Below are 13,588 nucleotides of genomic sequence, written 5' to 3' on the forward strand. Positions count from 1 at the left end.
TTATAACTATCAGGCACACCCTTGTGTTTTGCATAAAGTCATAATTCAAATGTGTTCCCATTCACTTAAATTTCTTCTTGTTGTTGTGCTGAAGTCAAAAATACTTAGAAAGAAAATAAGGTGCATTTAAGGAAAAGAACTTCTCTTTTAAACAAACTGTTTTAAAGAAGCTGATCTTGCCCACTCTCAAGCAATATGGTGTTGACGACAGCAATTTTTTTTTTTTCTGTTGTTTTCTTTTAAAATGCATGTGTGTCCCATTTGTAAAATGTTGTCTCCCCTCTCGAAATTCTGAGTTTTTTTGCAAGTCTGTCAACACAGTTTCTGAGCTCTCCTTGAGTTCATTTTCCCTCAGCATCAGTTTGTGACTTGTGTGACAGACACACAGCAAACTGTTTTTCTTTTCTTTTAAATGCATGTATGTACCCTTGTACCATTCTGTGTCCCCTGTCTAAATTCAGAGTTTTTTGCGGGTCCGTTAACTGCTCTTTTAAACAGACTGTATTAGTGAAGCTGAGTTTACCACGCCCACTCTCATGCAGTCTGTTTTGGGCAATCATACTGAACCACTTAAAGTTTCTCCTTGAGTAGGTTAGACTAATAGAATTAAAAAAAACACTGTAGAGTATCCAGAAAATAAACCAAAAAATACATTGTTTAAACCCTAAATTTTCACAGTTTAAGTCATAAATATTAGACATTTATGAACTTTTACATTTTATGATACTGCTCAGTGTTTTCCACAGAATTAGACTGAATGTAGGTTTATTTTTGGTTTTTTTTGGTGTCCCTTGTATCATTCTGTGTCCCCTCTAAATTCTGAGGTATTTGCAGGTCAGTGAAAGCAGTGAAGACAGAGCTCTTTCTTTTTTTTATATTCGTGCAAAAGTCAAAGTTGTTCGATATAATGTGCAATTAATAAAAACGGTGTCACTTTTAAACACACTATTAGTGATGCTGTTACTCTCGAGCAATGTGGTTTGTCAATTATATTGAACCACTTTTTTCTTGCAAAGGTGAGAAAGCTAGACTAATAGAATTCACAAAACTGCATCCATTTCCACAGCTACAGTCCGAAACATTAAACCTTTATTTGCTTTCACATGTTGTAATGCTGTTACAGCACATCTTAAACACATGCGTTCATGGCTTTCTGTTTTAAAAACATCAATTTCTGAATCACCATAATGGCCAGATTTAGAAGGTGATGGCGCTGACTGAGTAATGTACTTTGAGTTACAACGGGGAAAAGGGACATTAATCCTCGGCCTGTAGGGTCTCTGAGTACAGTGATGTGTCTGTCTAATATAAACATTGGGATTGGACCCGGGACTAATTCTGCCTTGTGATTTGGCCTCTGTTAAATGGGAGTTGCAGCTGCAGATGTTTCCATATTCCAGATGCTACAGTTGAGCTGTAATTGCCAGTACGGCCTCAGAATGAAATAGTGTCTGTATTTTTATTACTTTACAGTGCAGAAAGCTGCAGTAAGTTTTTTAGAAATATAGAGAAAATGGGAGGGAAGCTGTTTGATGAAAAGAAAATATTTCTATAAACCTACCAGCTTTAACTTAAAAAGAAATGTATTACAACAAGAGGCATAGATTCGTGGAAAAGCTGCTTTATTTTGTTGCCTTTCATCGGACTCAATAAATTCTTGTGCTTGTTTCAGTGTTACTAAAGAAAAACAACAGATCTGGCAGACCTGAGGGGTTTTAACCTGGATATGCAGCGTGTCCCGTGTGTGAATTTTTTTATGTTACTGTACTTCCAACACCTCTGTCTCAACACCTCTGTATTTTCTCCTTTATCGGCGGGGCAGGTGGGAGCTGGATTACCTCAAGCAAAACCGTAGCTGCTTTTGCCCAAGATAGAAAAAAAAGCTCTTGACATGGTGCAGGTGCAAATGCTGGAAAACAGGTTATTTTTTGTAGTGGTGCAGGTTTAGGCTGGGCGGTATGTGACTCAGGAGGGGATAAGGGGATTTCACAGACAGCTAAGCTCATTTGTTTGTTGCTGCAATGACGGATGCTTATGGCAACGTACAAACAGATTCACCCCATACACGGCAGCCTGTGATTCACCCACACACACGCAGATACAGAGTTTACCGGCAGCCGTGGTGTGTGAGCTCTTCATCGTCTCTATCGTGGATGAAACTTTCCTCCCAGGTTTTCACAGAGAGGCCCTTAAAAGGGCTCTTAGCAGAATGCAGGGCACTTCCGAGATTTCTCAGGCAACTAGAGCATAGTGAATAATTCAAAGCAAACTTACAACATGTTGCCATGTTGCCATATCTGCGGAGAGTTGCCTCACATGCGAGGCTTCACGGATGTGTATTTATATGTCAGGCTACACTGATGTATATTTATATGTTGGACTCGTGGTCTGTGTTTTTCGGGCTTGTTTTGAATTCTGGTCACTTGATGGCTTCTCTTGCAATACAAGTTGTAACCAAATACCTGTTAGATGTAGCTTAAAGAAAAGCACTTGAAACATAGAAGAAATAATAGAGAAGGAATCATAAACTTTATTTTTCTCTCACAGTATAAATACAGTTTATACAGGCTTCTGCATTTATAGTGACCCGATGTATATTTGTGTAAATTCAATATCTTTGCAAGCACTTCAGGTTATGACTAAGGGTGTTAGAGATGACGATAGTCATGACGTTTAAAAATGAAATATTGATATCCTGTTAATAATACACAGATGATGATATTGTGTAAATAATACAGTGACTCTTAAATAATTTCTGTTTCTTTCCCTCTCGGTTTGTCTCCCTCCTCCAACACCATCTGGTTTCTTTCTCATTACCCATAAAGGAGAATTCCTCTTTTTGTACAGTTTTTTACAGTTATGGTTACAGACTCTCTTCCCAACAGGGGGTAGGGTATTGGGTATTGGTTCGCAGTATATTTAAGGTTTGGACCAAAATGAGCAAGTAAAATCGAAACATCTCCCGATAAACGATACCTGCATTTGATCCTTTTTGTACCCAGATCTAAAAAGAAATGGCTGTATGTATGGTTTTGCTAGCAGCCAATCACCGCAAGTGTTCTTTGATTTGATGCAACGTGGGATTGGCCCACTACCACAGCAGCTGCAGCCCAAACTGTCTCTGGTGTGTCGGGTGAATTTGACAGAGTTGACAGTTCAGTGTACTGGGATGCCACCAAAACGTCCGGAAGTATTGCAATACTAGATGCCTTTGGCATTTATGCAACTGAATGCTTCTGTTCACTTGATAGTATTGAATTAAGTACTCTGTTGATATCAATATCACTTTAAGGGTACTGGTATTGTAATTTTTCAAACAATACCCAGCCCTACTCTTCACCCACCTGCACTCGTGTTTTGAGTGTAATTCATTAGTCAAACAAGAGACAAAATGCACTATAAACAAAGTCGAAGATGAATTTGACTGACAGCACTTTTAGAAAACAGATATTGCCATAAAATTGCTATTATGAACTCTTTCGGTCATGATGATTGTGTAATGAGAATCTAATCTAAGCATTACTTATTAAAAAAAATCAGAAAACACATTTCCCAAAAGATGACATTTCACTAAACACAACATTTTAAAAAGCACAACATTTCAGAAAACACATCATCTCAAAAACCACAACATTTCATAAAACAAGACATTTCACAAAAAACAACCACATTTCACAAAACACAATGAAGTTGTTGTGTTTTATGAAATTTTGTGCTCTGACCCCTCGAGGCCACTGAAATTTTTGGACATTTCTGAAATAAAAGATTAAGTGATTAATCAAAAAATAGGAACTAAAGTTGTATCTATACATTGTATTTTAAGCTCAATTGTCCTGCTGCTTTTATGCTATGAAAGTTTTTGATACACGGACATCAATTTACATTTTCTGTGCTTTTTGAAAAAATAAAATAAAGTGTTTGTTCGTCTAAATTCTCACACCTATTCTCTTCTGTCTTTCAGCCTGTCCGTCTGGATTTTTCAAGCCAACTCAAAAAGATGAACCCTGCATGCAGTGTCCCATCAACAGCCGTACCACCAGCGAAGGCGCCATAAACTGCGTTTGCCGCAACGGATACTACCGCACCGACTCAGATCCTCTCCAGATGCCGTGCACAAGTACGTATAGGTCTGAGGTTATTATATGTGAACATAAACTCGAGCTCCACACACACACAGAGTACACAGACATGAGTGCGTACCCACAACGTCTTTGATTTCAAATATGAGCTCTCTGACACATACACATTTCACACCCGCAAGCAGAAGAGCCCCGGGATCAAAGGACAGTGGTCGTCTGTGTAACTCCAAACAGAGAAACCCTGTCAGAGCTGTCCCTCACACGAACACGACGCTGACATGCCCATAGTGTGGCTGTCCACAGATCTGACCCCACACACAAGGCTCGGCCGCCCCTCCTCAACATCACACAGCACCGTACTCCAAGCCAGACCAGAGGTTACTGGGCCAGGGCGCGTAGCTTTGAGAAGGGGCAGGCACGGAGAATGAGCCCAGGCGAGACTCTCTCTTGTCATGCCAATGAAGCTGTTTGAATTTGAATTTGAATTTGAGGCTGACACCGAGGTTGAGAGAGAGAGAGAGAGAGACGGAAGGATACACCAAAGTGAAAGTGAGCGAGTGAGCGAGGGCGGGGGTGAAGCACAAGGGAAAGGAATGAAGAAGGAGAGGCAATTTAAGAGAGATGGAGAGGCGTGGTGTGTGTGTGTGAGAAAGACAGAGAATCGGTGCATAGAGTGTGGTCTAACTAAAACAAAACAGGGTTGAGTGAGAAAAAAAAAAGCTCCTTTCAACGTTTTTGGTAGTGTTTTTTCCTCACTCTGCCTCTCCGCCTGTTGAAAGGGAGAGAGGAGGGAAAAGATTTGATGGTCTCCAACAAAGGAGATTTGCATAAGCCTGGCTCTGGGAGTCGAGCAGCTGTTGTGAATGAGAAAGCAGCAGCGTCACGTCACCCGTATTAAGCGCAGCAGGGCCCGGCCTGATTAAAGCGAGGGAATGGGCCCATCAGAGCGGCCCGCCAGCTAATGGGGGGGATATTAGTCCTCCTCCCCAGGAAGGAGATGCCAAGGAGGAGTTATGTTTCCATGTATGAGAGACACCACGAAGGGCACTCCAACGGGCTTCCTTCCAGAGCCGGAGATCTGTTAATTGCTGCCAATTAAAAGGAGGTTAAATAAAAAGTGATCGATTCAGATTTAGGATGTTGTGGGCGGAGTGGAACTGTTTATCTCATTAGTACTCGAGGGTACGACTTCCATAATTAGGTGCACATGCCTGTAAAAGATAAACAGTCCTCATTGTTTGTTTGTTTGGCCTGTCACTCAACATGTAGCACCATGTGGAAAGTTTCCACCCTGTAATGCCTGGCTGCTAAGAATGTCTCAATAGGAGAAACAGTAGGTTCCTCTCGGCAGCAGTAACTCTATACGATGCTCCATGAGAAAATTGTCAAGAATAGATGTTAAGAAAACACTTGACAGAGTGGACACCAGCGTGGAAAATGAGAGAGTGTAAATGGGCCTCCCGAGGGAGGAGGCGCTGCCAGCTCGGAGCGCAGTCCGCTCAGACGTCTATAAGAAGCTATAGTATCGTAGTGAGCTGGTGGATTTTCTCCTGTGTTATTTAAGTTGGTAATTATGCCCTGTACGCCATCAAGAACAAAGCACAGCACCCATCATAAAGTTATAACAATGCTGTGGAATGTAGTTGATGAAAAAGTACAGCGTCCTTGAAGCTGTGGCTCATATCATGTCTCGGTCTTTTACTGTATTCTTTGCATGTAAGATATTTTTTCCCATTTTTTTAGCAAAAAAATCGAAGAAAAACCACAGAATATTGCCAAAAATGTCTAACCAACCAATTGTTAACTCTTACCACTTTGCAGTATAACAATATCAAAACTAAATCAGAAATCAGTTGAAATGAGATGTCAGTTTCGATCATGGCATTCAAAAGTAGGATTGGCGATCCCCCACCACCTGCCATATAGTGGCTCTTCTTTTTGCTCCCAATTGACAGGTGAAATATGTTTTTGCTAGAACACTTTGAATAGATTATTTATATTTGATAAGATGGCCTGTGTGTTGTACACTCCAAATAATGGAATTAATTTGAAAATGTAAATGACTGTCAGGGAGTAAAATTAATGATCTGCTTATCTTCATGACTCAAGACTCAGCAGCCTAACAATGGCAAAGCCTTGAGTGCCGAAAAAAAAGTTCAAATCGAAGAGTGATCTGAATTGTGACATTTGAATTGAAAGTCATATTAAATTGTGGATTTGGGGAATCTTGATACCGCCACTCTACTTACCAGTGGCTCTGGTCAATTTTGTTCATTTAGTAGGATATATGTAAGCGGCTATAATCAAGATTTGTTTATAAACAAAGGACCACATGATAGTGACTAAAGCCCCTTTCCCACAGCACAAAAACCTACTAACATCTGGCTTTTGTATTTAATGGGAAAAGTTACAATCAGCATTTACTCCCATGACAAATGATTCTGCAATAGTTAAAGGTATATAACGGCTCCAGTACTGATCAGCTTCAGCTGGCAGTGATGGACATGAGTATGTTTCACCCCTTTTGCAGCACAATGCAGTGATGTGCTGCCACAAAATACCGTACATCTTTGTAAAAGCAGCATGAGAACATTGTTCTAAATTAGTCAAAACTGAGTTTGAAGGAGAGACTGAATAAGTAACAGATACAAATAAAAAATCAAATAACCACTGTAGCATTTACACTGGCCTACACTGGCTGTTTTGGTATGCTTACTAACCTGTTTTTGAGCATGTCGAATATGACACATCAGAAGAACAAGGAAGACAGAAAGGCACACTTGTCCACTGCAGAGCTGTGTACACGGTTCTGGTCTACTGGCAATGGAAAAAGAGTCCATTTCCTATTTAAAGCAGGTTTTCCTGCATTTAAACCTTGCACATTTGCACCAATGTTGGTAAAAGAGGTCTGCAGTGGTCACAACACTTTCACCAAAGGTCTCACATCCTAAAGTATCTGTGTGTTGTTTTAATTACTCAGGTATTAAATACAGAATGTCTCTTGTGTTTTCCAGCCGTCCCATCAGCTCCACAAGCTGTCATCTCTAGTGTGAATGAAACCTCTGTGATGCTGGAATGGATGCCTCCCCGGGATTCGGGGGGCCGCGAGGACGTTGTCTTCAACATTATCTGCAAGAGCTGCGGCGGAGGCCGGGGAGGCTGCACCCGCTGCGGGGACAATGTTCAGTTTTTACCCCGTCAGCTGGGCCTGACAGAGCCCCGGGTCTACATTAGTGACCTGCTGGCCCACACACAGTACACGTTTGAGGTGCAGGCTGTCAACGGGGTGTCAGATCAGAGCCCCTACTCCCCTCAGTACGCCTCAGTCAACATTACCACTAACCAGGCTGGTAAGTGGGCCCATCTGTCTCTCTCTACACTTTATATTCCCCATGTGGTTTCTCTTCTCTTCTCTTCTCTTCTCTTCTCTTCTCTTCTCTTCTCTTCTCTTCTCTTCTCTTCACATTTCCATGTCTATTTCTGTGTTTCTCCTCTGTCGTGTATGCCCTGTACAGTACCTCTTCATCACACTTGTTCCCTGTACAAGCACATAATGCACAGTGCATAGACCTCCACTAAGTCAGCTTCTTTCCTCTCCTGTATGGTGATGTATGCAGATTAAGAGCTCTAAAACAGGAAAGAGAGTACCGCTGATGATGTGACAGACAGTATGTGATGGCCTGCTGGTCTTAACAGTGTGACCTCATCACCATGTTTTTCAGACTGGAAGCTGAGAGAGGGCTGGGTGCTGTCTCTCCACTTTATCTACTGTTCAGTGATTACAGCTCTATTTTCAGCCACCTACTTGATTGTAGTGTAACATTAAAAAAAGGAGCGAAAAACAGTGTGTAAGCATAGATGTAGTAAGTGATACACGCTGGGAATTATTTTTGTACTTTTAGTGTACATAAGGTGCCAGACTGCATTAAACATCAAATAGCATAGAAAAAGAGCCTGTTTATCAAAAGCAGTGCTAATAGAGCATCTCCGCACCCTTCAGCAGAGGTCCTAGCTTAGCCCTTAGTGTCCTAAAAACTGTCCTGAAATCCTTGAAACATCCTAACATGCTAGAAAAATCCTAAAATCTGAGAAATGTCCTAAAATCCTAGAAACATTCTTAAGTCCTATAAGTGTCCTAAAATCCGAGAAATATCCTAAGAAACTGAGAAATGTACTAAAAGCCTAAAACAACCTAAAATCTAAGAATTGTCCTAAAAGCTTAGAAATATCCCAAAATCGTAGAAACATGTATTGGGCTGGCCTCCCTTCATTTTGCAAAAACAGCCCCCATGCACAGCAAGTTGAGTATCCCCAGTATAGGCATATACACACTCTGTTTGAGGTACCTAGTAAAGTAAAATAATACTTCAAAGGAACCAGTATCCCAGTTTGTTCTGAAGTTTAATGAAAAACAGGTTCCCTCGGTGTCTGGGGTAACTTTTTAATCAGCAGCATCTTCTAGAGATACACTTTAAAATCTCCCTCGATATCTCTTCTGCGACCATCAGAGCTTTGCATGTCTTCCGCTACGTGGTTGCAGTTGAAGTCGGCCGCATCTCTAATTATTTCACAGAGGCAGCAGCATTGATTTGCTCTTTAATTGTCTCTATGAAACGCATCATTTGGCGTGCCAAGCTTTTCTTCTCTAAGCACTGATGAGCGGAGGGGGGGTACAGGCCGGGCTTTATCTTTGCACTGGCTTTGCATCCCATTAGTGACATACGTAAGTGCCTGTCATCTCTCATCATGCATTCCCCCGCTCTGGAGCTTCTGCGACTGAGCTACCTAAAGCGCTGTGTTACTGTGCTTTTATGACAGCGGACATATTGGGTTTTGTTTAACTACACTCTCACTCGCTCATTACTTTGCTCTGGAATTCCCAGATGTCCACAAAGTGGAAGCAGTCAAATAGAAAGTATACAAGCTGGATGACCACATTTAAGAGGAGATTCCTACACGTAAATTGACCCATTGTAGCAAGCTGCAGTGTTTACAGAAATCTGTTTGTGTAAAAGCTCCATAAAGTACTCGGTTACAATGCTGGAAGTCCGAGTTGCACTAAAATGGAGGCCTTTATTCAAACGGCGACCTCTTTTTATTGTCTGTTTTGATTTGAGTCACTGGTGTGGTGGGTTAATGAGGGCCTGTGAGTGCAGTTAAGCGTTGTAATGAGGCCCCTGCCCCGCACTTTCTCACTGGGCCACAACAAGTCTGCCACCCCAACCCTTGGCTTCTCTGCTTCCCCTGCCGTGGGTTCCTGGCGGAAATTGGGGGGCTCTGCGCCCTCTCCACTGAAGTGCCCGTCACTTTGGATTAGGCGGCGAGAGCTCCCGTCAGAGGGAGCTGTGAAAAGAACTCAACTCTTGCTCGCCCCCACTCCAGCATCCCACCTTCCCCCCCATCACCCTGCAAAACCAGGCGCACCCCAGGGACACGGGATTGCAGTTTCGCGGTGCTATGCTACAGGGCTGAGGTCACAGGGACCAGGAGCCCATAATTGCATCTGGTTTGTGAGGCTTGGAGGTTACATAAACATCATGTCACCCTTAATTACCGCAGGCAGTTCTGTGCCTCGCTATTACACAGAGAATGAGTCGGATGAAGAAAAACAAAAAACAGAGTGTCTGAAATTTAGTATGTGTGTTAATCAGTCCCTCAGTACGCTCGCACTGGGCCAGAGGCTGACTGGTTTCCATGAAAGCAACGAATAAATGAGCAAATTGAAAGTAAGTGGCGTGAAAGTGTGTCCCATATCTCGTGCGGATGGCTGTCCTCAGCTATGACTTGTTGGTGTGAGGGGCGCAGGAGGAGGAGGGGTCGCTGGGAGATGTGAGCGAAACTTCTCACTCACCATACCCAATCAAGCACCCACCACACTCTATTACCCACAGGGCTTATCCTCCCACTCCGTAGGTGGTTGGCGACAGTTCCTCTGTGATAAAGGACGTGATTGCCCTGGAAAGTGCGGCGCTTGATTACACACTGTAATGCCACACAAAAGGAGATGGCGTGCTGAATGGCGCTTGAGCCCGTTTTATAAGCATATGACTAATTCCCCCAAACTTGTATTGTGTTGAATACGCAGAAGCCTTGAAATGCCCTCCAAGCCTTTTTAGAATAATGAGTCACAAGTAAGCCAGCTACTTTGGCTTTGAGCTGCCTATAAAATGTTTCTCTTTGTATGACATTTAATGAGCGGAGAGAGTTGCAAATCGGATGCTCTCTCTCTCAGGGGCTGAGGGTGGAAACTACATAGTGTGTATGTGCGTGTGTGTGTGTGTGTGTGTGTGTGTGTCTGTGTCTGTGTTACACTACTTTAACTGGGTCTGACAGGGGAGAGAGTGGTGACACAAGTCTAATGTCACAAACAGGAGGCGTATCATAACACTCCTAGAGCTGCAAGGATTAGTCGATTTAGGGATCAAATGAAAATTGAAAATGAAAACACAACTAATCTGATAACTGATCAATTGTGTCAGTCATTTCCAAGCAAAAAATGTCAAACATTTGCTTATTGTAGCTTCTTAAGTGTGAAAATGTACTGCTTTTCTTTGTTATTTATGATCATGAATGACGTATGATGTAGTTAATGTGTGATACTCTTTGGGTTTTGAAGTGATGGTTGGAAAAAAAGGAGCAATTTGAAGACAACACTTTGAGCTCTGCAAAACTGTAATGATTTGTTTCCCCAATTTTTGACCCTTTATGGACCAAAATCTGCAGATAAATTAATAGTAAAAATAATCATTAGTAGCGGTATTGAACTGGTGCATTACAAACATGTATCAAATGTTACTAAGTTGAGTAGCATTATGGATATAATTAAGGAATTATCTTATTTCCTTTTTTTCTACGTAATGATTATTTTTTGGCATTTCTGCTTTATTTTGATAGTAAGAGAGAGAGGAAAGGCAGGGCAGAGGGAGGGAACGACATACAGTTAAGGGCCCGGGTTACACAACTCAGCCTTAATGGTGTACCACAGGAATAGGGTTGGGTATCACTTGTTTTTTTCCCCGATAACGATTCTTTAATAACTGCATCGATGTCTACATGGTGCCTGCACTCTTACTTTTACACTAATTTCGGGGGCTAACCCCCTTCAGTTTAATCAGCAAGTGGCAAGCAAGACACAGGAGCTTGGCTTAGGAGTTGTAGCATTTATGCACTGACAAATAGCTTGAACTGTACAAAATTGCACTGCAATGTTTAACTTCTTACCCCGTACACTGGTCGCTGCTGACCGACTGTCAAGGGTCACGTCACACACACATCCGTGGATGCTTAAAAAGTCTAAAAAAGCATTCAATTAATCAATCTAAAGATAAGGCCTTTACTGGTCTTAAAACTTTACTCCATTTTTTTTTAAGTCTTAAAAGTGCTGAGACATAAGCGATTTGATGAATCATTATTACATCTCAAAATAATTCGGAACTTAAGATTAAATAAAAAATCATAAAATACCACTTGCACTGCTGTCACTTAAAGGTCATGTTTTGTATTAACAAACACACACACACAAACACACACACACACTTTTGGTCATAGTAAAATCAGTCTTAGACTTCATCTCTCTCTCAAAATCCCTAATATCACTAGTTGCTATGTACCCAATCTGGCAAAAATGAGACACTGAAATCTGTATTGTTATTCACTGTGGTAACTATAGGACCATCTGGGTACCCAACTCTAACACAGGAATGGTCCTGTTTCCAGTATTTAACAGCCTTGTCAGCCCTTGAAATTTAATTAAAAAGTTCAACTTTCAGTGGAAATAAATGCAGTGATCTCACCCTGCAGCCTTAACTTGTTATAAGGTCAAGAGTTTGGATTTAAACAGATTAAAGGAATGTATTTTTAATGTACTTATGTTTTGTACTTTAAATCTTTCCCCTAGGCTCTAATTTTTTTTTGTTTTGAATCATTATTTCAGTCCATTGTTTCAGTGAATCTGTTAATTTATTAGTCGGGTTATGTAAACAGAAGAATCCGGGCTTTTTTAAGTTGTGCAGTTTTGTTAAAAACTATGAAAGGGGTCGCCCTTAATGTGGCAATGTGTTGCGTTTGTTTGCTGAATGTTTTTTGTGTGTGTTGCCGCAGAGCATGAGCTCTATCAGAGAGAGAGAACTTGTGCATCATTATTCACTACATTACATTGCAGCTCAGAAAGCTACTGTAAGGTGGCCGACTGGTTAGTGAGACTACCGCCTGTTCACTGAAACAGGCAGAGAATCCCTCTCTGTGTTTGAAGAGGACACTGAAGTACCTGCATCTGCCCTTTGAAACCACTTTAACATCTCAGTCCAATTCCTACTTTGTCCCCGTCCTTTCTCACGTCCTCGTCGGCCCCTTACCTCATTATTATTGTATGAAGTGAAAATTGTTGCTGGAACCACATTCCCACCGTGAAGGTTAATCAAACGTCTCTGACAGCTGAGTGGCAGTATGTGATTTTGTCCTAATAGACTTCACAGTTCTACATCCTGCCATTTTGTCTTCACACAGTCTGAGACACACGGCTGCGTAGACAGGCTCCAAATGCACACAACAATACACACTGTAGGCGTTTTTATGTACGCACATATTGCACACACAGCAGCGAGTGTTACAGTTCAGGATTGGGTCACAGTTTCATTTCAGAAACCCATTACTGAGGCCTCATCCACACTGATATGTCTTTGTTTCATAACATATACATAACTTTTGTTACGTTTATGCGCACATTTATGTGTCCACACTGAAACCCCTACAATGGATGGAAGCCCCTGAGAACCCAAATCACCAAAAACGTTCTTAATATGTAATTTAATATATTTGATTTATTTAAGTACATGCATAATAAAAGGATCAAAAACTATCAGACAATTTGAAAAATTGTCGTTTCAGTTTAGTTTTTGAAGCTGTGTTGATTTAGGCGTGGTTATCCCTGATCAGTATCAGGTAATATGGATGAAGCCATTCAAAAATTAAAAGTCAGGTGTGAGTTGATATTAATTTAACATGCCAAACTGAAATCCCTCAATTCTGCTTTCAAAAGGGTGCGTTTGGAAACACTCATTCTGAGCGTCAGAGCGCACTCTCATTGGATTTACGGACGCAGCCAGTCAGAACAGATAGGGCTGTACGAGAGACAGTTGACAAACGCGGGATCCAATGAGGTGTCAATCAAAACGCGATCTGCCACGCCCACACAGTCTGGAGAAATGCTATTATCCCCAGAATGAGCTGTTTTGAGCTCAGTTTTCTAATAGTTGGGAACATTTATTTTTACTCATATTTCTGTAGATACTTAATAAGACACTCAACTTTGATACTTTGAATATGTGCGTTCATTCAATCCACGTTTCCAGAAGCTGAAAAGAGCGGAAACGGAAACACTGAAAACAATGATGCAGACACCCATGCTCACTTCCTGATTGGTTCTTATCAGTCACGTCTCATGACTGAAGTCAGAATTTATAACTAGGTCCACACACCTTTTATGATTTCATTCTTCTTGTCACGTAACT

General features: G+C 41.4%; 1 protein-coding gene across 5 annotated transcripts in view; it reads left to right on the plus strand.

Moving 5' to 3' along the window:
• Positions 1-13,588, plus strand: part of ephb2b (eph receptor B2b) — a 190,143-nt gene that overhangs the window by 126,000 nt on the left and 50,555 nt on the right. For all 5 annotated transcript variants that reach the window (XM_042509373.1, XM_042509381.1, XM_042509389.1 and 2 more), the window contains exons 4-5: positions 3,962-4,117; positions 7,094-7,429. In XM_042509373.1, the coding sequence (XP_042365307.1) occupies positions 3,962-4,117; positions 7,094-7,429 (492 nt within the window). The remainder of the gene's footprint in view (positions 1-3,961; positions 4,118-7,093; positions 7,430-13,588) is intronic.

This window comes from Plectropomus leopardus, chromosome 2 (genome assembly GCF_008729295.1).
Source record: "Plectropomus leopardus isolate mb chromosome 2, YSFRI_Pleo_2.0, whole genome shotgun sequence".
NCBI classification, from domain to species: Eukaryota; Metazoa; Chordata; class Actinopteri; order Perciformes; family Serranidae; genus Plectropomus; species Plectropomus leopardus.